Source organism: Myotis lucifugus, unplaced genomic scaffold, assembly GCF_000147115.1.
Source record: "Myotis lucifugus unplaced genomic scaffold, Myoluc2.0 scaffold_167, whole genome shotgun sequence".
NCBI classification, from domain to species: Eukaryota; Metazoa; Chordata; class Mammalia; order Chiroptera; family Vespertilionidae; genus Myotis; species Myotis lucifugus.
In genome coordinates this window covers 2,122,659-2,134,639 of record NW_005871215.1, presented here as the reverse complement: position 1 = coordinate 2,134,639, position 11,981 = coordinate 2,122,659, and the positions used below count along the sequence as shown (strand labels likewise).

General features: G+C 45.8%; 1 protein-coding gene across 1 annotated transcript in view; it reads left to right on the top strand.

Annotated features, from left to right (window-relative positions):
- Positions 1-11,981, top strand: part of PRMT8 (protein arginine methyltransferase 8) — a 92,089-nt gene that overhangs the window by 56,075 nt on the left and 24,033 nt on the right. Inside the window, exons 5-6 of the mRNA XM_023759936.1 lie at positions 8,791-8,933; positions 9,548-9,635. Of these exons, the coding sequence (XP_023615704.1) occupies positions 8,791-8,933; positions 9,548-9,635 (231 nt within the window). The remainder of the gene's footprint in view (positions 1-8,790; positions 8,934-9,547; positions 9,636-11,981) is intronic.

The window sequence follows — 11,981 nt, the reverse complement described above, 5'->3', positions numbered from 1 at the left end:
GTGTGTGTGTGTACATACACACTTACCGAACATGCATTTCTACATCTATCTGCACATATTGTCAAGTATGAGTCCATCTATCACTTCCACTTCTAATCCAGCACCACAGTGTCCAGCTTGTATTGCCCTTCCCGTTCCCATGCTTGTGCCTCATTTCTCTGAGGGTGAAAACTCTGGCTCCTGTTATTCTGCATGTGTTTATGTCCTGGATCAATCCCTTGTGTGTAAACAACCTCCCATTGTCAGCACCTCCTGCCCCTGCAGATGCTTCTGTCACCCAGTGCTGGACTCCGACACCCTGTGCCAGGCAGCCGCCCACGGGGCACCCTCCCTTCCCTGCTCAGGCTCCAGTTGGGGCCCTGCAGTCCCCCTCCCACACCAGAGTGCCCTGCTCACCCCACTCTGGCTCTGATGTACTGTGCTGGCTGCCCTTTCTGCTCAAGCTTCAACACCTCACGCTGGACTATTGTGGCATCTACACCCAACCCCGCCCGGGGCAGCACAGAGGTCTGGTCCGCTCAGCCCCACGTGATGGCTTTAGGATGGACTTGTTCCATGCTTCCTATGTTGATGGCTCACACTTGATTCTGTCATTGAGGCAAAGGCTAAGAAGGACAAACCATTGTCCTCAAGTGAATAGCTAGCCCTGTGCCCGGTGCCCCGTCCGTGTTCCTGCCCCTCACACACAGGGTCCTCTCAGCTGCACAGCTCATCCAGCCGTGGCATGTGAACTAGAGAGAGGACAGCTTAACTGCACAAATGCTTCCATGGAAATGCTTTTGAAATGCTGTGTCAGCCAGCATTTGTGTGTGTCTCTGGAGTGTAGGTGTAAAGACATAAATAACAACACAGGACATAAAATACCTGCCACCCAGCATCAATCAATCTCGCTCCCTCTCCACCTCCGCACAGCTCCTCAGGATGGATTCTTCGCATGCAGCCACGCACCTCCACGAAGCTGTGCAGCGGCCGTGCAGCCCTCACACGGCTGCTTCCACGTGCGTGGCCCCCACACAAGCCCACAGCCTCCTCTCTGACTTGGGCTCTGACAACTATTATTTCCTCTCTTTCTCTGCCCAGGAAACCAGTGGGCTGCCGCGATGCTTAAAAAGGTAGAATCATTTGTGAATGTTGACTTGGGAGCTCAGGGATTGATACAATTTTTATAGTTCTAGAAACAGAAGAAATAGACCCTTTTTATTTCTCAGAAAACTAAGGAAAGAAAGCGTATCCCTTCTTTCTCTTCTTCTACTGGTGCACGTCCTAAAACACACCTGTCATGGATGGAAGGGGCCTGAGTGTGGCATGACCAGAATGGCAACGGACAGAGAGGCCTCTGCTACATAACGTCAGGGGGCGTTGGCACATCGCTTCACCTTTCTCCGCTTGCTCCACGTAGAGGAGATATGTCCATGAACAGCTTGCAGGGGTGTTGAGGGATGAGAGATATGGGGCTTTATGAGGAGTAGGTGCCTAACAAAAATGAACTATAGGTGCTTTCAGGCTTAATGTTCTACACTTTGGTCTTGGTTGACCACATAGCTCCACGACTTTTATAGATGCTGCCTGAATTCTCTGCTCTGCAGCGGGCCTCTGTGCTCTGCAGTCATCCAGTCGGGGATGATTCCTCGGACCGGGTCCTCACCCCGTCTTCTGAGAGCCGTGATTGTTAGAAAGCACTGCCTTCCACTGAGAGGCATTCTGCTCCCTGGGGGCTTCCCGGTGCTTCTTTGGAGCCAGATGGAGTGAGGAGGCTCCTTCACATGGTTGCTTTCCTCCCATATCTCTGGGCAAACCCCCTCCCCCAGTTCCTTTACCCTTTGTGCTGGTTTGAGTCACCTTTTCTTCTGCCCATGCCTCCGTATCGCTCTCACACTTGGACAGTCAGGCTAAGAAGCACAGCCAGGCGCCTGGCCCAGATGCTGCACTTGGAACAATGTGGCTCCAGTTCCATTAGCAGTTACGGGAGCGGCCATGTCACACTGGTACAGAGTCGGAATCAACTACACTTGCCTACTGGCGTGCTGTAGCTCCCAACCTGTATCTGCTCCGTAGATGTTTTGAATCCAGACTGAGTCCCACTCTTATTTCTATTAAACATCACGTTGTTAGATCTGGTCCTTCCTTACAGAGCATCACTCCCCTAAGGTCATTGTTCCCTGCTTGGTGTTACTTGTATATTGGATAGGTGCCCAGGGGTGATGTGGATGCTTCTTCATGCTGGTTCTCACTCAGCTCTTAATCTGAACCTTGGAATACAGTCAGGTAGCCAGTTATGAACGCACACAATAATTTGTCACCTTTCCCATAAAGATAGCATGGAGGTGAGATCTGGTCAAACTCACTTTCTGTGTCTCAGTTTCTTCATCTGTGAAATGGGAATTATAGTGGCACATACCTGATAGGGTCATTGTGAGGGGCACAAAGTTCCTGCATGTAAAACCGTGGTGTACTGGAGTGGGCTCTACAGGCTCCTAAGGGCTGGTTGTTAAATTGTCAGTGTTGTTAAATTTGTGGGATGGATGAAGTCACTTTGGTGTTTTGAAGTTGGCCACAGTGGGAGTATTTACACTAAGAAATCAGCAAATGTGAAAATCAGGGCTTCTTTCCTGGAGAGCCAGTTGTTAATTGTCTATGAGCATATCACTGTGTACAGTACAGCAGTATCCGGAGGGCAGTAAGCAGCCAATAAATGTGAAGTATTGTTATTATTACTTCATTTATTAACTTGACCAGTAACCCTGTCAAAAGAAGATGAGATGAGTCAGCTGTGATGGTTTTTAATGAACTTGTACTAGTGCTCCTGGCAGTTATGACTTCCTTTCCAAACTGCTCCAGAGGCCAGTTCACAGTCTTAGGACTGCGTTTCCCACACCTATCCCTTCAGGCATTAGTGTGCAACTCTCCAGGTCCTGTGCCAGGCGAGGGGTGGGGGTAGGAGGGGTCAACACAAATAGGACACACAAGATCTTTGCTCTTATGAAACTTAGAGTCTCACAGAGAAGGCAAACATCAAAGCAAGTGAACAAACAATATCACAATAGAATTAAAATAGTGAAAGCACTTAGAAAGAAGCATGTTAGAGTTGTTGAGAAAAATGGGGCATCCACTTTCATTGGGTGGTGGCAGTGGCTTACTGGACCGCTCACCCCACCTTGTGAGCGATTCTGTGCCTCTCTTCCCAGCCTGCCGTGAGGGACATTGTGGTGAGAGCTGAAATCAGCCATGGAGGAAGTATTTGCACCACAGACATCAGCAAACACTAAAAATCAGGGCTTTTCCCCCTCACAGAGCCTGTTGTAAACATGGAAAAGCACAGCACTGGAAAGAGGACCTTTTTCTGAGTAGGGAATTGAAGCTGAGACCCAAGAGATTAAGAGAGGTCAGCATGCTAAGAGTAGAGGGAAGAGTATTTACACAGAAGGATTGATGGTACAAATTCCCTGGGGCGGGAGACACGTTCTACCCATCCCATGTATAATTAGTGAGTGAGAGCTGCATGCTTTCCTGAACCTAGGGGAAGCTTTGCTGCCTTCTACATTCCCATTGATTTCAACCACTCTGTCTAGTTCCATTCCCTTCTTAATTTCCTCCACGTTGGCCCAGCCCACAAAATCATCTGCATGTGGCCAGTGTGTTAGGGATCTGCCCTGCTGTATCATGCTAGGGGTTCTAAGTGGTCGATGATAACTTGGGGTAGGGATGAGTCCTGGCATAGTGCCTAGGGGAGCAGATGTGCTAAGCAGGAGCTCTGGCCAGGGAAGGGCTCTGGCCAAAGCTGAGAGCTCCGGCTAAGCCGACTGGGTTCTCAGCCCTCAAGGGAGCCAGAGCAGGCTAGGACATGAAGCAGACAGATTATGCACCCGGCAAGGCAGAAGCTCAAGCCCTATGTTCTTGGGTGAATAGAGGACTTGGGAAGAGAGAGGGGAACCATATTTAAGTTTCTACTACTATATATTGAGTATAGCTAGCACCTAGGCCTCGTTGATGCCATTCCATTATGGGGTCTGTTTCCTGCAGGATATATCCCAAGTGCCATCAGATATTGAGGGTAATGATGTTGGTATTCTATTTCTTCCATCATCTCTGGCTTACGAATAGGGATGGGTTTGACCTTGTAAGGGGTTTATCCATGTATCTGGACCCTGGAGAAGGTGAGGGTGGGAAGCCAAGGCAAGCTGATGGGTTCTATCTCTATGATGATTCCCCATCTTTTCAGCCTAGGAACCAACCCCACCAGCCTTTAGGGCAGGGGTCCTCAAACTACGGCCTGCGGGCCACATGCAAATACAAATATTGTATTTGTTCCCGTTTTGTTTTTTTACTTCAAAATAAGATATGTGCAGTGTGCATAGGAATTTGTTCATAGTTTTTTTTTAAACTATAGTCCGGCCCTCCAACGGTCTGAGGGACAGTGAACTGGCCCCCTATTTAAAAAGTTTGAGGACCCCTGCTTTAGGGGAAAAATGGGTTGTCCTTTGTCTTCTCTGATTTCTTGTGGCATGCACAACAATCCCATGGTGAGTTGGATAGTCTGATCATTTGCAGATGAAGGAAGGGAATCTCAGGGAGGCTGGTAACTTGTACCTTTTGATTTCTGTAAACTCCAGTTCTCATTAGACAAATGGAACAATTAAACCAATCTCACAGGTTCCTATGAGGATTATTGAGACAATGCATGTAAAATCACTGTGTAAGGTTCTATTCAAATACTGATAATTTTTTTGCTATCATAATTAGGACTAGTTTAAAGATCTTTTGTCTCTGAATTTAATACCCTTTTTTTTCCAAAGTTGCTTATTCATTCATTCATTTATTCATTCACTTACAATTTTTGAATGTTTGTGAGGAGCCAAGTGCTCTGCTAGATCCTGGAAGTAGGAAGCTGAAATACTACTAAGAGGAGACCATAGGCTAGAGGTGAGTCAGGCCCTCAGAAGGAGCGAGGCAGGCAGAATGGTTGTTGCCAAAATAGGTGTGTGAGGAGCATGGCAAGGGCGTGGAGGGCAGCGGGTGGCTGTGCTGAGATGGGAGTGGCATTAGGGAGGCTCCACTGCCTCATCATGTGCTCCCTGTCCTCCCGCTCAAGACCCTCATGCTCACTCTTCTGTGGGACAAGATCTGTTTTGGGAAACAGTAAGGAGTCTACAGTGGGGAGACCACTCAGATGGACCTTGGGGGGTCCACTGACTCTCATGAACATGCTGGAGGCCCAGAGGAGATCAGGCTGGCCTGCCTTATAAAACAACAACAAAAGCATCACAAAACAATAACAACAACAAAATAAACCTAAACGGTTAAACCAATGACCATGAATTAGAATGACTACATTTATGTAATAACCACTCAAGACAAAAGGAAAAAATAATCTCACTAAAAACAACCAAAAAAAAATTTGGATGCCTAATTTGTAAACTCGGAGTTGCAGGGGGGAAATCTCCCTATTTGGAGTTTATTGCCTCCTGTTGTGCATTTAATTATGATTAATCATTCTAAACTTTACAAAGGGTTCTGTCACAGCTAGTGGAACAAACTTTTCATCATCCTTACGGAATAAAGACACAGCTCTAGAGAGTGACCTCAAAACAACCTTGAGTTGACACAGTGTTTGTGATGTGGGATCCAGATTAGGAGTGGGGCTCCGCAGCCCATTGCTGCTCAGAACCCTAATATCAGCGGCTAAGATCCCCTTTGAAAGGCTTGCCATGGAGCAGGACACCTGTAGCTGTGTGTACATGTACAGTTCTTTAGTTAACCCCATACCATACACTGGCCAATAACTCCTAATTCATTGCCATAAACGGGTAGCATTTTGCAGATTGGGAAACTGAATCTCATAGTTTAAGTAACTGTTGGGTGAGACTACCCCTGATGACACCGCTGGGCGATTGTATTTGGATCTGTAGAAACAATGTGGCCTCTTTTTTTAAAAAAAAATCAGGCTTGAAATTGTTGCAAATTGAAGTCAAACTGGACATTGCAGCCACTAGTTCTTTACTGATGTCAGTTTCAAATTCGCCGAATACCTTACATATGCTCCACACATTTTTGAAAAATCAAAGCATTTTGGAGCTGCAAAATATCTTAGGGATTTTTAGATTCAACCTTCCTCCTTCCCACCCACCCCACCCCCATTCAGTCATTAACTCCATTCCATGGAGTCTAGTCCATGAAATAGTCCTGGGGAACCTTGCACTAGGCACCCAATGAGGAAACAAGGCCCCCCCCACCCCAAAGAGAAGCTTTAATCAAGGTTGTCAGCTGGAACAAGAACATAAATTGTCTGCCTCCAGGACTCAGTATAAGGTTGTGCAGGTTGGGCGCTGCACAAAAGCAACTGGGTGAGGGAATAACTGGGGTGTGAAATCTAGTCCACAGCTGGACTGAAGGGAGGTGTGTCTTTTTCTTTTCACAAAGGGACCATCCACTCACTGCGCCAAGCGGGGGCCACATCTGCTCTGAGAAATGTTTGGATGCAGAAGGGCAATGTTTAATGAACAGAGGCCCAGATTGCTGAGTGTTTTATGGGTTAATTGATTCCGTCTGCTTTTTTGTAAGCAGAAACAGAGTGCTTTTTGCTGTTCTGTGATCTACTGTCTCTTCGTATTTCTGCATCTTTGTATCTATAGAAGCAAATGGATAAGAGGGCTAGTGCTGAGAACAGGAGCAGCATTCACTCACTCTGGGGACACCCAAGGAATGTCCCATACATACCTATCTGTGAGACTAAACTATAAGTCCTTGTCTATTTCTGCTGCTAGCAGTCCTGCTGGAGTCTAGTCCATGAAATAGTCCTGGGGAACCTTACACTAGGTGGAGGTCATGGGGCACCACAGTCAGAAATCTTCCTGGGCCACTGGGAGACTATGATCTAGCGCATTCACTCATTCATTCATTCATTCATTCACAATCTTTGAATGTTTGTGCCCATGGACATATGCAGATATTAGTGAAGAGCCTTCAAGAAATGTGCACAGAGAAAAGAAAGGGAGGCCATTGAAACACCTTAAAAATGTTTTAAAAAATAAGACCAGAGAGGCTTTGCACACAAATAACTAAGCAGGTGGATCAGGCATATTTGTTAGTTTTTTGTTTTTTTGTCTTTTAGAATAAGAAAAAAATTAGGCACTCTATTTGCATTTTCAAAAGCCCTTTACTTTGTCTTCTTGTGAATTCTCTTGGTGCTTCCTGGGCTCTGCCCTGGGCTGAGTTCCTGCTCGTAGCTCCCAGAGCCCCCAGAGAAGCAGAATATTAATGCCTACTCCTTCCACCCTTCTAACCTTTTGGAGAAGACCGGCCCTTCCTGCTCTTACTTCTTAGGGGTAGGGCTTCTGAGCAGTAACCAGGAGAGTCACATGAGCCTGAGCCTCATTTGAGAATGACCTGGGCCAGTGTACATCTGCCAGGTGTCTGATTCTTTATGGAGGAGGCCTTATCTGATTAGGCCTTAATTAAATACTAGATATTGGAAAGTAGAACATCATTAGAGGTTGCTAATGGGCACTCCATCACCCACCTGCATTATCCACTGAGAAGACAGGAAATAAAACCAGTGACCTGTGTGCCCTTTGCCAGCTAGAAGCCTCCAAGCCAAATTAATTTTTGTGAAACTCAGATTCAGAACAGATGTGAGTCTGGATTTTGTTTTTATAACTCCCGAATACAGGTCATTGTTCAATGTTCACAGCAAAGCTCAGGCACTGTGTAATTTTTCAGAAGATGGTGCAGAAAGAGGGTTTCAGAGCATGAATATGGGTAACCTTCCAGAGGAAATGTTCAGATGGAACCAGCCAACCGATACATCACCCTGTCAATTTCACAGCGGCATCTAAGAGAGCTTTTGCTTTGATCTTTATAACAATGAATACAAAGAGAGACCCCAAAATTAGATGTATGTGTATGTCAAGTGATCAAAAACCCAACTAAGAAGTTCCTCCTGCCACAAGTCTTGGAAAGTCTTGGAAGCGACTCATTAGCAAAAGCCATTTAGAGCAGGGGCTTTGTCGCAGCCCATCCCCTCCGCCTCTCCATGGGCTGGTCAGCAAGGGGGAAATGTCAGAAAATGTCTACCTTCTGCTGGGGCCTGGCCCTGAGCCTGGCCTTCACATGTGTTATTTCATTTCATCAGTACAACCACCTGCTAAGTAGATGTTCTTTTGGGCTGTTCTTTGGGGAATTGGAGTTTGGTTTGGTCAAGTAACTTGTGGAAAGTAAAACAGCTAATAATGAGAATATCCAGCACTTACCAGTAAACCCAGGTTTTTCTGACTGCAGAGCCCATGTTCTTGTCAAAACACTATGTTGCCTCTGTCATGAACCCACTTGGGGGGGGGGGGGGGTGAATCTGGTTGTGAACAGATGCAAGAGCAATAGAGGAGTCACCCCAGCCTTCTCTGGGTCTGAATCATCATGGAGTCTAACACGGGTGGGGGTCATGAGAAGAGTGTTAGAGTCATGGCATATCAGACCTGGGCCCTATTTCCACGGCCACATGTAACCTCTCTAAGCCTCAATTTCCTCAGTTCTAAATAAGAATAAAGTGTTTATTTCATAGTGTTATTGGGAGGATTACTAGTACATAATATGGTGCATGTTCTGGGCTTAGTCCACCACATAGTAACTGCTCAATACATTTTAGGGAGAAAATGTGCAAGTAGCTTTCAATTCCCTTAGTATAAACTAGCATGGTGAAGGGTGAGGTATGTCCCACCCTAAAAGTAGAATCAGAACCAGGCTAAAACCCATAGATCGAGCCCTGCAAAGTGTGGCCTTGGGGTTCGTATTTTCCAGTCATCACCATATTTAAAGGTAAAGTGGAAGAGGTGGAGCTGCCTGTGGAGAAGGTAGACATCATCATCAGCGAGTGGATGGGCTACTGTCTCTTCTATGAGTCCATGCTCAACACGGTCATCTTTGCCAGGGACAAGTGGCTGGTAAGTGTCCTGCATGCTCTCCCCTTATTGGTCTCTGGCTATCTTGCTGTTCTAGCCCTGACCTACAGCCTAGAAGAATATGAGGACTTGGACTTGAAGATAACCTCTTCCAGTCACCCTCTTTAAACGAGGTCTGCTTCAGGGGACAGAATGATGGTCCCTGGGCCCAATATGTCTAACTGTCACAATGTTCTTCTGTAGGTCTAACCTTGGCTTCTTTCACCATAATTGAAGCCCATTCAGTGTTGTCAAGACAAAAGTCTATTCTAGTCAACAAATACTTAGGGCTGCATGGCTGCCAGAGAGCCCAGAGTGCTTCTGACCTTGGCTTCTCCAGGCTGAAAGGTCATACCATCTTCCACTGTTCCCCAGTGGACTTACCTTCTCCCACTTTATTTGCTCTATTGATTCCATCTGGGTCCCTCAGTTCTCCTTACTCCAAAATAAAAAGTGAGCATTGTCAGCTGAGCCCTAAATGGCCAAGGTGACAGTCTGCTGACTGAGAAGTGTTGGCAAGGGGCTGCCTGTCTGGTAACTCTATGTGCAGTTCAAAATGTGATGTCTTTGTCAGGTGAATAGATTACGAGACCCATTTCCCCACAATTCATCAACAGAAACCTGGAGGGCTTATGTTTCCAGACCGGGCAGCTTTGTACGTGGTAGCAATTGAAGACAGACAGTACAAGGACTTCAAAATCCACTGTAAGTCTCCTTTCGTTCTCTGTTGGGCTTCCCCCCACCCCACCCCTCTACATTTAGGGTGGGAGGCACATCAGGGGGCCTGAGATGAGCAGCTAGCTTATAAGCATACTGCTATGTGTGTGAAGTTCACCTGAGTCTTTCTGGATTCTTCTCTCTGTAATGTTTTCCTCTAGTCCCAAAGGTGGCAGGTCTGCAGAAAGAAAATAAACTATATGGCTAGTGTAAGGTAAATGTCCTGGGGGAGAGAACAAATGCAATGTTAATGAAAAATAAGTTAAAACCACAGAAGCTGAGCTTTTGCACAGAATAGCAGGCCAAGTGGCTGGAAGTCAGTAGGTTAGTTATCCCCAAAGTCCACCACAGGGCTCAGAAATGCCAGATCTCTAGCCAGGCCAGTCATCCTGACTCCTGCCGTCATACTACTCAAACTTACCAAAATGATACCCACTCTCTTTCACAGTAAGTACAATATGTATTCTCCTCTGAGGTTCTTTTGGGGAAGCAGTGGGGGCGGGAAGAGATGGAGATTGCACGTGTGTGTGTGTGTGTGTGTGTGTGTGTGTGTGTGTGTGTGTGGTGGGAGAGTCTCATATCCAAATCTGTGTTCATAATACTTTATCGGCTGAAAACTTGTTTTCTTAGATTTAAAAAAAAGCCAAAAAATACCTTCATTGTTTTATCTGGTCCAAAAAGGACTGTTTTGTTCTATTTAATTTGAAGGATAAAATTTCTCAGTGACACAATTCTGGTCCTCAACGAGGTTATACCAAACCTCCTAACCTTTCATAAGGTTAAAAATGGCCACATCTCCCCAACCAGAACTAAACATGACAAAGCAGCAAAGCACCCCTCATACAAGTAACATGCACATAATTCAGCCCAAAGCACGAGGCAGAAACTCCAGAAGTCTGATGAACCCAGCAGTTCCTGCCCCTCCAGTGGTCCAGCCCTCTTTGGCAAGATGACTGTGGAGGGTCACAGACTGAGCAGATGAGTAAATGCTTCCTGCCCCGAGAGGCTGAGACTCAATCGCTCGGCAAATTGATTCACAAAATGCCTTTAATAGCTGTTAGTGCTACTGATGAGACCTTAGCTGGACTGTGCTATGGAATGTGTGTGTTCACACCCTTCTGGAAATATAACATCAAAGCATGATGTTGAGGTTCAGAAGAAGACAGAAATGGACGGTTGTTTGAGTCTCTGTGCCCTCTCTCTTCAGCCAGTCTGGCATCATTTCTAACATTTGACAGGATTCAGAGGTAGGGTGGCCTAGGTTAGATGGTTATGCTTTGAGGTCAGCCAGCCTTGGGTTCAAATCCTCCCTGGGTCGCTTTGAACAAATTACCTAACATCCTTGAGCCCAAGTTAGAGATAATATCACCAATCCCGTAAACCTGTCATGAGGATAAAGTGAGATGATGCATATTGAAGGACACAGCAGTTCTTGGTGCTCTGTGGCACCAGACTGGTCTAGTCTCTGAACTGTCGTTCACTAAGCCCCTTTCTGCTCCTGGCTCTGGCTGACTGCTAAGCTTTCTGGCCTCCAGTGGCTCAGAATCTGGGACAAATGTGCTCTCATGGTAGGTTGCAGAAGCAACTCAACAGTGAATACTGATCAAATATATGTCTAAATAGGGCACATTTTGCCCTGGAGCTGCATTATAACGCTGCTCTTGGAGTTCTTGCTGTGTGACTGCACCGAACAGTGTTCTGAGGAGAACTTCCAGGGCAGTCTTCATTCTCACGTGCACTTAAGTATTTATTGAGCTCCGACCCTGGGCACAGCTCTTTAAGGAATTTCCACGTGGTTTAAAAGCAAACATATCTTTTCCTCCTCAGTGGTGTTTGGGAACCTCTGGCATGTGCACCTTTTAATGAGCAAGTGGGGCCAGAAGAGGACCGGGCTGGCCCTGCGAGGTACTAGGGGCACTATGGCTACCCAGGTGCCAGCCCAGAACTGGAGATCATGTGATTGAGCCTTGCACTGTCTGTTGCAATTTTCATAGCTTCTGGGAAAGAAAAAAAAATTGAAACTCAGCCTCATTTTCTCTTGTGGAATGCTTGCTCTAGAGTATGAAAAAAAAAACAACACACACACACACACAAAACAGAAAAAAATATTAAACACACATTTAAAATCTATTTAAAATACAGTTAAGCAAGGGCGGGGGGGAAAAAAAGGACACTTATGTAATACCCTTTGTAATACTTTAAGCGAAAAATAAAAAAATATAAAAAAAAAAATAAAAAAAATAAAATAAAATACAGTTAAGTTTTCTATTTAAATGTGCTTTTAAATGATATGCTTTTGTTTTTAGTAAAGCAGGCAAACCCATTTAGAAATCA